This window comes from Capsicum annuum, chromosome 4, assembly GCF_002878395.1.
Source record: "Capsicum annuum cultivar UCD-10X-F1 chromosome 4, UCD10Xv1.1, whole genome shotgun sequence".
In the NCBI taxonomy this organism is placed as follows: Eukaryota; Viridiplantae; Streptophyta; class Magnoliopsida; order Solanales; family Solanaceae; genus Capsicum; species Capsicum annuum.
Genome location: NC_061114.1, coordinates 125210679 through 125226275, shown reverse-complemented (window position 1 = coordinate 125226275; position 15597 = coordinate 125210679). Strand labels below are relative to the sequence as shown.

Here is a 15597-nt window from a genome sequence, read left to right as displayed (position 1 = left end):
AGGAAGCTCAGACAGCCGCGATGCCCAAGTTGACCAAATCCTTTAAAGAGGCTTGCTCCAACAATAGGTGGACAGCAGAAGCTCTGAAGAAGGCACATGTACAAGCAGAAAATGACAGCATAAGAATCATCGGAGGTTTAGAGGCAACGGAAAAGGACCTTCAAAGCAGATGCATAGTCGGCAAGTTTCAGACAACTCAAGAAACACCAGCTCTAAATGATGTGAGAAGATGGGCCTGCAATACTTGGAGGTCAGTCTTTGGGGTGAGTGTTTATGCAATGAACGATGGGCAATTCCTCTTCGAACTCCCTTCAAGAAAAGCCGCAGAGCGTGTCCCATCTGGAGAGTGGATCTGGAAAAAGAGGAGGATGAAACTGGAGTGGTGGAATCCAACCACCGGACGCTGGCCGGAGGAGGTACGGAGGGACTGGGTATGGATAAGGATCCTAGGGTTACCGTTGAGCATGTGGTCGAACAATATGTTCTAACAGATCGGTGACCAGTGTGGAGGATTCATCGAAGCAGAGGAGGAAACATCTCTTAAAAATCATCTCCACTGGGCTCGCATCAAGGTTCGCGGAGATGGGAAGAAAGTACAGAGAGAAATAGAGATGGCCAGCGGCGGCTACATTTACACAATTCCGATATGGGTGGAATCACCGGTCACTGTCAGATGGGAGACAGAAAAGCTAGAGGAGGAAAGCATCGATCCAATGGATAGTGAGAAGTCGGAAACCCTAGACCTGGTGGATAAAGAAGTAGCAAATTTAAAGGTGGGGCACGTGGGCACAACTAAAAGTGGAGAAAATTCAAATTTTAGAACACGTGGAAAGCAGTTGAAGGAGAAGGGGTCACTTGGGGCTGTGGTAGGTTATATTAAAAGAGTTGAGCATATAGGCCAAAATTTAAGCTCAACAGTCTCTCATCAGCAAAGAACTATTGAAAAGGCCCAAAAGCAAGACATTATTGATATAGAGATACAAGCAAACATCTGCAACTCTCAAAAGAATATTTTCTCTGTAGAAATAGCGACACTACAGAAGGAACATATGCTAGGGGAAGAAGCTTGGGGTTAGATAGAGCAGCTAGGGGTCTAATGACTGGACCTTGGATCTTGTGTGGGGATTTCAATACAACCAGGTATCCATCTAAAAAGAAGAACTGCAGAAGAATTAGTAAAGCCATGATGGATTTTTCTGAATTTATTGAAGACATGGAGCTTGTAGACTTAGATCTGAAAGAGGGGAAATACACATGGAAGAAAGGAGATAGACATGAAAGTGCAACAAGGTTGGATAGAGTTCTCATCTCAAATGAAATGGATGAGAGCTTCAGATGCATAAAGCAAATTGTTTTACAAAGAGTCATCTCAGATCACAACCCTATCATGTTGCAATGCGGTGAATGGGAAGCATCTAAATCTTACTTCAAATTTGAGAATTGGTGGCTGCTAACAGAAGGTTTGAAGGAGAGGTTAAAGGATTGGTGGGACTCTTTCAACTTTGAGGGCAGTCCGGACTACATTCTAATGGCAAAATTGAAAGCTTTAAAAATAAAACTAAGGAGTGGAGCAAGACAAGACATGGGAACTTAAGGGCTCAAAAGCAAGAAGTTTTGGCTCATATGGAAGCAATAGAGAAGATTCAGGAATGCAGAGTTTTACAGGAGGAGGAGATCGTATCCAGAATAGCGCTTATAATGGAATTTGAAGATATAGCTAGGAAAGAAGAGATTGCCTGGAGACAGAGATCCAGGGCAACTTTGCTAAGAAAGGGGGATAGAAACACAAGCTTTTTTCACAAAATTGCAAATGTCCACAGGAGATTCAATACCATCGACAAACTAAAGGTTGGAGAAGCAATGATGGAGGACCCAGAAGAGGTGAAAAAAGAGATAAGTGTCATATTATGAAGGACCGTACACATAAACAGAGGAATGGAGGCCACAATTAGAAATGGAGAATTGTCCCAAAGTCAGAACCGAGGACAACTTATTATTGATGGCACCATTCGAACCCTAAGAGATTCTGGAAAGCATTAAAGCATGCGCCGGAGACAAGGCCCCTGGGCCTGACGGATATTCTATGGAGTTTTTCAAACAATGTTGGGAGATAATCAAAGTAGATTTGGTGGCAACAGTACAGAATTTCCATGAGAAAGGGTTTTTTTGAAAAAAGCTTGAATGCTACATTTGTGGCTTTGATTCCTAAGAAAGTTGGGGGCAGAGAAACTAAATGATTATAGACCTATAAGCTTGATTGGTTGTGTGTACAAGATCATTGCAAAACTATTGGCAGAAAGATTAAAGAAGGTGATCTTTGGCATGGTCGACATACAACAAATGGTTCGTCGAAGGGAGGCAGATAATGGATGCAGTATTAATTGCAAACGAGTGTGTTGACTCTAGACAATGTAGCAACAAACCTGGAATTATGTGTAAATTGGACATTTAGAAGGCTTATGCTCACTTAAATTGGAACTTCCTGCTACAACTATTGGTAAAGATGGGTTTTGGTGCGAGGTGGATCAAATGGATAAAACATTGTATTAGTACAGTCAAATTTTCCGTGCTAATTAGCAGTGAACCAAATGGATTTTTCTCGTCTGAGAGAGGTTTGAGACAGGGTGATCCCATGTCTCCATTTCTGTTCATATTAGCAATGGAGGGTATGAGCTATCTATTGAATAAAGCAAAGAAAAAGAGGTGGATCAGAGGCTTCCAATTGGGAGAGGCAAACATGTTTGAAGCAAACACATTTACAGTATGCAGATGACACCTTGGTTTTTCTGTGATGCAGATGAGGCACAGGTTCTGATTTTAAGGGTCATATTCATCATATTTGAAGCACTTTCTGGGTTACATATAAACTGGGGGAAGAGCTTCATCTATCCCATCAAGTAACTGAGATAAGAACTCTTGCAGATAGATTAGGAGGAAGAGTGGGAGAGCTTCCAACTACTTATCTTGGAATGCATTTGGGAGCTAAAAGTAAGTCGACTGGGATTTGGAATGGGGTAGTGGAAAAATGCACAGAAAGACTATCAAACGGGAAGAGTCAATACCTTTCTCGGGGGAACGTTGACACTCATAAATAGTGTACTGGACACTTCGCCTTCTTATTTGATGTCCATCTTTCCATTGCCTCGTAGTGTTAGCAAGAGAATAGATACTTTGAGAAGGAACTTTTGGCAAGGAAATGAAGATAAAATGAAGTACCATCTAGTCAAGTGGGAGGAGTTGCTAGTAAACAAGAAAGAAGGTGGTTTAAGCATTAGGAATATGAAAAAACAGAACCAAAGCTTGATGATGAAATGGTTGTGGAAGTTTGCTACTGAAGAAGGAATGTTGTGGAAAGAAGTTATCATATCAAAATATGGTAAAGAAGATAGTTGGATGACAAAGATTGTCACAACACCTTATGGTTGCTCAATCTGGAGAGCTGTCAGGAATCTATGGCCATTAATGCAAAGTAGGATCAGGGTAAAAATAGGAAATGGGCAGAAAGCTTCCTTTTGGCATGACAAATGGATAGGGTATCAAACCTTGAAGCAAAAACATACAAAACTTTACATCTTGTGTCAGCAACAACAAGCCACTGTTGCCATGATGTGGTCTGGACAAGGATGAAATTTATTCCTAAGGAGACATTTTAATGGCTGGGAAATGGAAAGAATTGCAGATTTCTACAACTCAGAAGCTGGAATCAACAACTTAAATGGAGGAGAAGATAGACTGGAATGGGACAAAGACAAGAGAGGACATTTCTCTGTCAACTCCGCATACAAGGAATTGAATACAACAGGGGCGAAGGAAAGAGATTGGCCGTGGAAGATGATATGGAAACCAAAAATACCCTACAAAATCAACTTTTTTTTTTGGCTCTTGGCCAAAGGGGCATCCCTAACACACAAAAATTTGAGCAAAAAGGGTCATCAATTAGCCTCGAGGTGTGTTCTTTGTGGGGAACAAGCGGAGACAATCAACCATCTTTTTTGCATTTTAAATGGATAGGCCAGTTGTGGAGGATGTTCATTAGCATGAAAGGGATCAGGTGGGTGAAACCTGGAAGCATAGCAGATGTGTTAAGATGCTGGAATATAGATGGCAATGTGAACAGGAAGGAAAAGAGATGGAAGATTGTCCTAGCTTGCATTTGGTTTGGTGGACAGTTTGGACCGAAAGAAACAAGAGGAGCTTTGAGGGGATGCACAACAGTTTACAATCTTTCAAAATGAATTGTTTAGGTATTTTTTATTTTTGGTGTGAGCAAAAACTATTAGCTCAAACAGAAGATATTTTTGATGTTTTAGACTTTTTGTGAGCACAGATGTAAACGACAAGATGTAAGGTGTAATACTTTTGAAGGGCGACAACACCTTTGGTGGTAGTAATATACCTGTGGATTAAGGGGTTTTTCAAAAGGGCTCTCCCATAGGCTCTAGTGGGTTCCCATTTACTGCAATATTTCCTCCATTTCCGTGGAACTATGAAGTATCACATCCAATCTCATCCTTTCATATTTGTTGGGTTCACAATTGTAATTGTCTAAATTGATGTTTTTGGGGTGTTTGATATCCACTTACCTATATTATTTTATTAAACTTTAGTTATATTTAAGAGGGGTATTTGAGTAGTTTCCTTGGAATTCTGTAAATTTGAAAAGAAAAATTTCAAGTTCAAGTGGATCTATAAATGAATATATGCTCTATTATAAAAAGATTTTGTGGAAAATCAGCTATCTCCGATCTTGGTTGTCTTTTAACCCTTAGCACCTTGTGTTTAGTTGCTGGGTTCCTTCATTGTGATTCAGTTCAGATGTTTTATCTTAGAATGATGAACCTAATGTGCCAGATGTTTATTACAGAGAAAATCAAGGAACAATACTGTGAGGTAGGTTGGAATTTAATTTTGTGGCTGGAGTGATGGGTAAGTTTGAGGATGATTTAAATTAGTATATTTCATGCTGGTGCTTCCAAATTACGTTTTTGGGTTACTGACACATAAGTATTTCTATGCAAAATGTAGTCTGATTAAGCTTCCCCATTGATGGGTAAATGTTGCAGAATGCTTACACTTACTCTTGCCATATGGGTACTCTTTTAGAATAGTTTGACAGCCAAAGTGAAGTTCTGAACATGCCATCTTGTGATGCTAAGGGTTAGGCCAAAATTGTAAGCTAAAACTAACCATGTGGGTTTGGCACGTCAGCAAATGCTCTACCAGATAAGCAATGTAGTTTTTGTTTTCGTTGAAGTCAGTGATATGCCTATAGTTAAGAGGGATAATAATTTCAAATTCAGCTGGCTCTTTCACTTTGTTTTTTCCTCTAGTGCTTTCTTTTGCTCTGGTATAGTTATCTCGATGAGGTAGAAGATAGCTGAGGCCTATAATGCTTCATCAGTCTTTCTTGAAAAAAGGGAATTTGCACTATTTTCTAAGGCACCTTACAGTTTGATTTGCTTGGACCATATCATAATATTGCTGAATTACTAACTGTTGCTCTGATGTTTCGGGCTGAAGGGAGAACTTGTTCTGATGCATAAACAAATACTTTTAATTTTGAAGGAAACAATAGTTTTAGACTTCGTGCAGAACCAGCAAAATCATACTTTGAAGTTGTAACAAAACAGTTTTGAACTTATAGTTTTTACCGAGGATATGTCTATACCCTTGAATAGTGATGATATGCATTTTATTTATGATGGTGAGGAATTAGATTGGTATATGCTGATAAACTCGATTTGTTTTACTGCCTGTTATTTTGAAGATATTTTGGTATAAATTTTTAGTCATCCCATCATGTTCATGTTTTCTTTTGGAAACTACCTGCAGGAAGCTACATTTCTGTATGTTGTTGCTGAAGTACTCCTGATATTTTATAATGAAAATGTTGCAGGGCAACTTATCTGGTCAGAGACAGGGCCAACCTGTATTTATTACCAGATTAGAGGTATGCCTATGACTAATCTTATAGGAATTTCTAGTTATTTCAATTTTTTTTTGTTTTATTTTTTGATCTTTTTCTAGTGGTTTATTGTTAAGTTGTAGTGTCTTAAAGTTTTTTTTTTTTTTTGTTGAGAGTATTGTGTAATTATCTCTTCTTGTTGTAAAATGGTTTGCTGGATCTCTACTGATTGTACAAAATCTTTTGATTCAATTTCTTGTGTCAGGGATACAGGAGCGCCTCAGCTTCTGAATCGTAAGTTTTCGTTTTCACAAATTCTTGATATAATGATTTCACAATGCCTCTTTCAATTTGTTAGAATATGAGTAGGAGAAGGAATAGAGTATAGAATTCTACTTGAAAAAGGATTGTAATGTAGTGTCCTACTTGGAAAAAGATCAGAATGTAGTGCCTATAAATAGGATCTCAGTGTAATATTGTAGTTACAACAATTTAATGATATTTTTCTTTTATATTTCTCACATGGTATCAGAGCCTCTACGATCTTGGTGGAGAATCAATGAGCTTTCGCTGCCGGTGGGCGGCTATTACCCATAGATGCCACCGGTCTAGCCAATGATCATGTTAACAAAAGTTGGGTCACCGTGTTTCTTTCCGGTGGCTTTTCATATCTAATTTAGGTTGTACCATACATCTTTCTAATGATATTTTCTCATATCTGAGTTGCACAGTACCATGCGTCTTTTCGGTGACTCCTCAGATTTGATTTGCGTAGTTCCATGCGTCTTTTCAATGATTCATCAGATTTGATTTATGTTGTTCCGTGCGTCTTTTCGATGACTCCTCAGATCTAATTTATGTAGTTTCAGTAGGGTCCGTCATCATTCCGATCCTACCCATATAATTTTCTCGAATTTTGACCATTTCTTAGTAATCAAATCTAAAATCTGGCGGCTTCAGTACTGTTCTGGCGATTTCAGGCTTATTCCAACCAGTTTTTCAGAAATTCCTTTTCTGATAGGTTCGCCCGGTTCGCCCAGTCCTTGTGAGCCTTTCAATTAGTTTTATTTTGGATTATGATCACTGGAATCCTAATCCGGCGACCTTTGTCAGTTTTTTGGCAAGATCTGTCAGAATCCTTTCGATTTTTCCAGTGGTTCAGTACAATTTATGCAAACATGCATCACTTATTTTGGTTTAGTCCTATGATTAAATCCGAACCCCTAAGGAGGAGATCAAAATATCAAATATCACTTTTCTATGAGATGGGCAAAGAGTACAAATCACTGATTGCCCAAGTTCATCATGAGAGACTAAGCACATTGAGATTGATTATCACTTTCTTTGAGAAAAATACTCTTAAGGAGATATTGTTACAAAATTTGTAAAGTCGAGTGATAAACTTGCAGATATCTTGATCAAGTCCCTCACTGGTCCTCGTATTAATTACATCTGTAACAAGTTTGGTACATATGACTTGTATGTACCAGCTTGAGGGGGAGTGTTAGAATATGAGTAGGAGAAGGAATATAATATAGAATCCTACTTGGAAAAGGATTGTAATGTAGTGTCCTACTTAGAAAAGGATTAGAATGTAGTGTATATAGGGCCTCAGTGTAATAATGTAGTTACAACTATTCAGTATTATTTTCTCTTATATTTCTCACACTATTCAAGTCGATTGCAATGGTGTTATCTCTTGTTGGATTGTGAATGACTACATTTTGTCTTTCATAAGTGGTAAGGAGATCTTGTAGTTGAATTTTAAAGTGTAAGTTTAGCTATGCTGCTGTATTTTCCATCTTCTAATTGCAAGATCTTTTATTTTACACCTAGAGAACTCTGTTGTCTTGATCCACTTGACGCCAAGGAATTCCTGATTTAGTTTTAAGAACTTAGTTGTTTCGTGACAGAGTCACCTTTTATAAAATTCTTTTTCTACAACTGAGACATTATTCTATAACTTAATTACCTTTTCAAAATTTTCTCATTTAGGAGATGAGCCAATTTTCAGAAAATACCTTTTCGAATTGGATTTGGTCCTTTTTAGACGAGCTTCTCTCCTCCTTGATGAATGGGAGAGCCTATTTCTCAGCCGGACGTAAGTCTTTTGTAGTAGTCGACATTAGCGAAGATCGGCTCAGATGATTTTTATTTTACAAGTGCAGCAGAAGGTTCATTAGCAAGATCAGAATCTACAAAAGCAACTTGAGGTGGCTATGCGGTGCTTTGAAAGAGGCTTCACAGGGAAACGGGAATCTTTGCTGTAGATGGGATAGGAAGATAGAGGCCTACCTATACAGAACTTATCAGATCTTAACAGTTATGGTGGGGTTTGTTCAAATTGAGGTGTGATTGGGTGACAGGAAATCATTGGTGATCATTTTAGAAACTATTGACATTGGTGTGGTGACATTACAGAAAAAATCCTGATATTTCTATGGGAACCAGAGCAACTGGCGACATAATGGATACTCCAGAATCAGGCAATAACTTATTTTGAGGTAGGAAATCCAGAGCTTTTGCTTTCAATGTAGATAAATTATGCTGTAACAGTTCAAAACAAAATCAAAATCACTCTTGGAGCTGAAGCAACCATTTTCTTACCAAATGCCTTATTGGGAGATTTAATAATCCTTTGGCGGAAGGTTATCTCTGGAATTGTGTTTTCCGGTTACAGGGTTGGAAATGATGGAATCAAAATCTGACTATGGGGGTGTTTGGATTACTTTTTTTTTCAAGTGACTTATAAGCTAAAAGCTAAAAGCCAAAAGTAAGTAGCAACCAACTTTTGGCTTTTGGCATTTTTTTTGTTTGTACTTCTTAAGCCTTAAGTAAAGTGCATAAAAGCACTTTGTGTCTTAATCAAACACCTCCAAAAATTAAAAAGTGCTTAAAAGCCAAAAGCACCTTAAAATAAGCCAATCCAAACACCCCCTGTAGATGGATAAAAGTATTCACAATTCTACTCCATGCTTTGTCAGAAAGCTCCTTTTAAGTTATTGGTTATTTGTGCGGTAGCGGCTTTGTTGACATTGATGAAGATAAGACTCACCTTCACTGGTTTAGAATTTGTATCAATAAATCAATTGCAAGTCTTCAGGGTAAGCTTGCATTGATTGAGGGAGCTGGAGTTATGAAATTGCGGATTGTCATACAAAGTTATGGGTCGTGTCGAGAAGGCAGATTGCAGCGACAAAGTATCTTCATTAATGAAGGGGCTTGTGTATTGAGCCTTCCACACGTCAAATCCCTAGAGAGGCCACATATACAACACGTGTCACTAGCTTTTGATTTGTAAGTCACATGCCAAAGAGATGGGGCCTCAAATCACAAATAATATTTCAGCCATTGTGCCGAATTAAGTGGAGAACTGGCCTTCCACTTCTAAGAAAATTGACCAGGTATATTAATACTACAGGGCCAAAAAGAAGAAAAAAGGAGAAGCAGATCTAGAAGGTCAAATTGATAGTCCAAGACCCATGCCTTCGAAAATCCAAGACTCTTTCTGCACGGATACACATGACCTTCTATCCATTTAGCTCCATGTACTGGAGCTTACACGGATGATGTCTGACTTAGAGGGAAGCGTTTGCAGAAGCATCTGCAATGTTGATTAAGAAGGAGAATTGCCTCATGGATTGAATTTTTCTTCTGTTCCGCCACAAATCATGGATTTAGTACCAACACATGGCTCAAAATTTCATTATTCATCTCAATCCTACAATGGAACTCTCTTCCATGGCATGGTGTCAGTTCTGTTAATCAACAAATTGTTCAAATGCTCTAGAATTTCCACATGAAAATGGACAAAGCTGGTTATGAAGGCTTATGCAAAGCCTTTGATGCACCAAACTTGATGCAATGTGAGGGAAAACTTGATTATCCCACAAAGTTCCATGTGTCTATAGCAACAACGACAACCACCACCAGTGAATTCCCACAAAGTGGGGCTGGGGGAAAGTAAAGTGTACACAGACCATATCACTACCTCAGATGAAGTAGAGAGATTGTTTCCTAAGTTGCTCGAAATCGGTGCGGGTGTCTGACACGGGTGTGGATCCTCATGTTGGATCCTTCATGATAATTTTTAATATTCAGGGATATGAATCTAGATATAGACAATGGTGCGGGCTGCGGGGACTCGACAGAAAAAGAAACTAAAAATCTGTAAATATAGCTATAAAAATATGCATAGATATGAGACATTGTGGAAACTTACAAATAGCTTTACCTACCTCTTAATTTTAAAATAACTAATGCAAAGAGCAAAATCGGAAAAGAATAATTAATGCTCTCTTGATTCTTTAATTTGACAAGTATTTAGAAATAACTATTTTTAGTAGTTATGACAACTAAAAAGAATGGGAGTATTAATATGTTCGGCATTCCTACGCTAAAGATAGTTTCAATAAAAAATGTGTGCCTTCAAAGCATATATATTAATCTTTAATTAATTAGATAATTAAAATATTTATCCTCATTTTTTAAATTCTAATTAATATATGTAATATTTATCTCATTTTATCAAAAAATACACAAAATAGTTAATCTCAATAATAAATAATCAACGTGGCAGTGAGTAAAAGACTAAAGGTCAATTAAATGATAAATTAGTCTTGGAGTCTGGGTCATCTTCTTCATCTTTGCTCCTCTACGTTGCTCTCCTCTCTCTATCTCTCTCTTCTTCCCAAGGATGTTTTTCGTAGGTTTTTCCCAATACAATGCGACATCATGACACACAAAGTCTAGTAGTCCGCCATGACACCACCAATTCTTGGCACATTCCTAAATAGAAATTCTAGAGCTCTTAAATTTCTGAAACCTGCAACAGTCAACCTGAACAAGAAGATCGACCTGGGAAAAAGCTTCAAAGGAGACAAAATACCTTAAAATATTAGTATAAATTACTATATAGCAGTGGAATTGAAGGTATTTTGTTTCCAATCTATTCAAATCTCTACTTTAGTAGCAAAATTTCAATTTTTTCTCCGACTTGTTGGTCAACACACCCGATCTCGTTTGACCAAAACCGACACAGATCCCACATCCTTACCCGTGTCAGTGTCGATGACACTGGTACAGTGCCCAAATTGCAAGTCCAAGTAACTTAGGCTGTTTCCGATTGACACCCGACTCAGGACAAAAAAGGTATAAAGCGACGAAAAAAACAAAAAACAAGATGGAATACACACCAACATAGAATAACAGAAAACGAAACACCCACAACATAGAGCTACAAACTATCTATTTAAAATCACAAACATTACTGGAACACCACGAGCAAGAAACTACAAGACATGCGAAGCACTATGACTACAAGCACTATTACAAACAAAGCATCCCTTACTGGCAAGGATGCGCTCCACCTGCTAACCCTCTACCCTAATCTGCGTTCTCTACACCTTTCTATTTAGGGTCATGTCCTTAGTAAACTGTAAAATCTCCATTTCATGTCTAATCACCTCCATTCAATACTTCTTCGGTCTACCTAGCTACTCCGCCTGAAACCATCCATATCAAACTTCTCATGCCTCCATACTGGGGCATCCATGCACCTCCTCATCACATGCCCGAACCATCTCAACATCACATCTCGCAACTTGTCCTCCACTGAAGCCACTCCCATCTTATCTCGAATAATTTCATTCCTAACCCCGTCTCTCCTTGTAAGATCGCACATCCAACACAATGTCCTCATCTCCTCACACATCCAACGTAACATCCTCATCTCCGCTACCTTCAACTTTTGGATGTGCGAGTTCTTGACTGGCCAACACTCTGCTCCATGTGGTTATAAAAAAAACACTCCATACATCATTATCGGTCAGACTGCCACTCTGTAGAAGTGTCTTAATCCGATCATTTGGTCGTCTGGACCAACTTTGACTACATAAATCCCATGACAACTTGCAATAGATATCCCGAAGGAAGAGGACAAGTTCTCAAATACCACTTTTATGTAAAGTAGACTTCTCGTCAATCATTGTGTGCAACTATCCCGAATGAGAAGCTGCTTCACTAGTAGACTTAGGAATGGAAACAGAGGACAAAGACTACAAAAGAATAATATGGATTAAGGTGATGAAAGACGATAATAACTCAAATAGTATAATGGGGGTTGGTATTACGAATGGATCGTATACCTTTCCAAACCGTAAGAGGTGGACTAGGAGGAGACAAGTTTGCTTAGTGTAGGGTGTGGTGTAGGATGTGAATCGGCCGATGTTGACTCGAACGACATTGATAAGTCAGAAGTAATTGCACTGTGGCTGGGGATGTAGAAAAAACAAAAGTAGACTTCTCAAAAGTTGGTATAGTAAGATCTTAATTATATCAAGATGGCTAGAAGAAGTAAAGTAGGCTGAGACTAAAAAATGTGACATTAGCTGTGACACACGACACCGATAAAGATCAGATTAGTAGCAATGAATATCCTTTTTGACCTCGACAATAATCAAGGAAGACACGTGAGAGTGTGGGGAGCTAAATTATTTTTCGTACGAGCTAAGTTATGAACAAAGAATGTGCTCCCAAACACATGAAAGAAGTGAGTATAAAGGTGATTGAGGAAACAACACTAAATGCGAAGTCTGATTCTTGATGGAAAAGGCATTCAATTAATTAAATAACAAGCCATGAGAACTGCATCACCTAAAAAGCGCAGTGAAGGGACTGAATGAGGAATATATAGAAGAACTGGTAGTGATCTTTCATTAAGAAAACCTGGCGCATCTTGAATAATGACTGATGGATTTAACAAAGTAACAAAATCCTAAGGTTGAACTGTCTCCACTAAGAACCCATATATCAGAACGAACAAAAAAGAAATGCTCTCCCTGACTCTTAAGCACTAAAGATGGCTTGGGTATGTTTTGACAAACTACACACCATCTTTTGAAGCTTTGATAGACTCGGCTGTCCTAAATGTCTGTATATTAAATCTGGAGGATCTGTGACAGGGAATGCTATAGAGGAATTGGAGGAGTTAAGGTAGTGAAGGCCTTGTGATTCATGTCAGAAACTAGTCATATGTTCCATATTGCGGTTGTTCATAACAAAAGAATTATTAAAGAATATTATGACACAATTGAGGCTTGAGTCAAAAAGCTAACAAATGCTAGACTAAAGGACAACCAAGGGCATAAAGAATAGAATTTAGATTGACAGAGGATAGAGGGTAGCTTGTACAACTCCTTTTGCTTTTGTTTTGAACCCATTGATTAAGCAACAATGGGAAGAGATTTTGAATAAATAATTTTCTACAAAAGTGATTTATTACTAGAAATATGGTCAAAAGTGCCAGGTCCATTATCCATGGTCTAAGAGTTAGGCTGTGAGAAACAAGCAAAAGAATTATCAGCAACAAAACGTATTGGTTTTGGAAATCGAGGCTACTTGTGGAGATGTCAATACTTCCTTGCTCGGCACGGAAGGAACTCTTATTCCCCTCTAGATAAAGAAAATCCCTAATTACCTGAAGTGTTAGTCTGTGCAACATGTGCACTTTTGGGTGGTTGACCATGTAGAAAATATCATACTTAACGAGTGTGTCCAAACGCTTTGCAATAACTACAGGTAGAAATCTTCCAAAGCGACCTCCTGGTCGTCGATTCTCCATATATTAGGATGTTCGATTTTATTTGAGATGCGAGAATAGAGGAGTCAATTGGTTGTAATGGAATCACTGTTTGATTGGGTTCCGCAGCAAGGCTAAGTAATTGAGAGGATACTTCATCTACACTGTAGGAATAGTTGGACTAGCCAAGATCTGGTTACATACTGAATCAAGATCATCAGGAAGTCTAGGAAGTGTAAGAACTAGAAAAATTTTCTGTCGTTGTTCCTATTGTTTTTTAACTGTTGCTGTAACTGGCATCAACTTCTCATGATTACCTCTACCTGTCCCAGCTAAATAGACATATCCCACACCTGTTTCTTTAAGTTTGTCATCCGAGATATCACATTATAAAATAAGATATGTCATCAGCGTATAACATTTGAGCCTTCCCCAAACTGAATAACATGCTTGGAATGGAAGAAATAAGAGCGCCGACTTGGAATAATAGATAGCCACCAGTGACTGTTAAATTGAGCCTCAACTTTCTGCAACTGTGCAGGAGCCTTTTCATCTACATCAGTAGCCTTTTTGGTCAAGTGGTCTTGAACACCTTGACCCTTGCACCACAACTCAATCTAGAAAGCCCAATCTAAGTAGTTTGAACTTTCCATTAAGGATTTTGAAGTAATCTTAACACCTGAATTTCCAACTCTTTTATTTTAGAACTAAAAATTCAAATCCTAGAGACGTGATTGGATAGAAGAGAGTCTAAGCCAACAACAACAACAAACCCAGTATATTCCCACATAGTGGGGTTTGGGGAGGGTAGAGTGTACGCAGTCCATACCACTACTTCAAAAGAGGTAGAGAGGCTGTTTCAGATAGACCCCCGGCTCAAGATAAGAGGCAATATACAGAAGCACGCAAGGCATAGAGCAGGATAAAATAACATAGGTACGACATCCACAAAAAAAAAAAAAAAATTACAATGCCAAACCAATGACACCAAAATCCACCTAATTACTTACTACGATTCATCCACACCCTTAGCCCTCTATCCTAATGCTTTTCCTTCATACCTTCCTATCCAGGGTCATGTCCTCAGTCAACTGCAACAGCTCTATGTCACGCCTAATCACTTCTCTCCAGTATTTCTTTGGTCTACCCCTACCCCGCTTGAAACCATCCAAGGCCAACCTCTCACACCTACGAACTGGGGCATCCGTGTCCCTTCTCATCATATGACCAAACCATCTCAACCTCGCTTCCCGCATTTTAAGAGAGTCTAAGCCAATAATCAGAAATTCTAATTGGAAAGGTTGTCGGAACTGATTGATAGTTGCTGTAAAAGTCTGAAATAACGTGGAGGGATTAAGAACCTTACTTAATATCCACAGGGAAAACTCAGTGTAGTAAAGCTCTCGTTATGCGCTGAGACTACCAGAAAACACAGATTTTCTGAAAAAAATGAACTGATCACTCAGAACCCTAATTTGACGATTGAGATTTATATAAAAGTGGCGGGAACTGCAAGAAAAGGCCGGAGGATCCCAGTAGGAAAAGGAAAAACTTCGAAATTTCAATCAGAGACGGTCTCACACAACCGGCAAATGTGTGAGGTGCGTTGCCGAACCATAAGTTTGATTAGCGCGTGAGGGAAAGTACTGATTACACTGCCAAATTTATTTTTTGGGGACTAGCCTGGGTTTCCTCAACCCTGTTGTATTATTAGTTTTCACAGAATACCACTGGAGAGAAAAAGACAAAAGGCAATCCACGTGGAAAGTCATCGGGAATAAGAATAGTGACTGTCCCGATACTGCACAACGAGGATTCCTACCATGTGAGAAGTAAATACACGAGAAAAATATTATTGCTACGGGTTAATTAATTCTCTTATATTGACCCCGATTTATATACAAACTTTACATAATCCACATCCGTATCAATGTGGACTCTTATCTTATTATATTGAGTAACTATTTAGCAGGGTGTAAGGACTGCATATTTCATTACCTAGAATGGTGTCCACACATCCAACGCAACATCGTCAACTCCACCACCTTCAACTTTTGAATATTGGAGTTCTTGACTGACCAACACTCGGCTATGTTGCATGGAGCAGAGTGTT

General features: G+C 38.6%; 1 protein-coding gene across 1 annotated transcript in view; it reads left to right on the top strand.

Annotated features, from left to right (window-relative positions):
* Nucleotides 1-15597, top strand: part of LOC107847306 (mediator of RNA polymerase II transcription subunit 25) — a 77015-nt gene that overhangs the window by 29769 nt on the left and 31649 nt on the right. Inside the window, exons 10-11 of the mRNA XM_047411975.1 lie at nt 5897-5950; nt 6171-6199. Of these exons, the coding sequence (XP_047267931.1) occupies nt 5897-5950; nt 6171-6199 (83 nt within the window). The remainder of the gene's footprint in view (nt 1-5896; nt 5951-6170; nt 6200-15597) is intronic.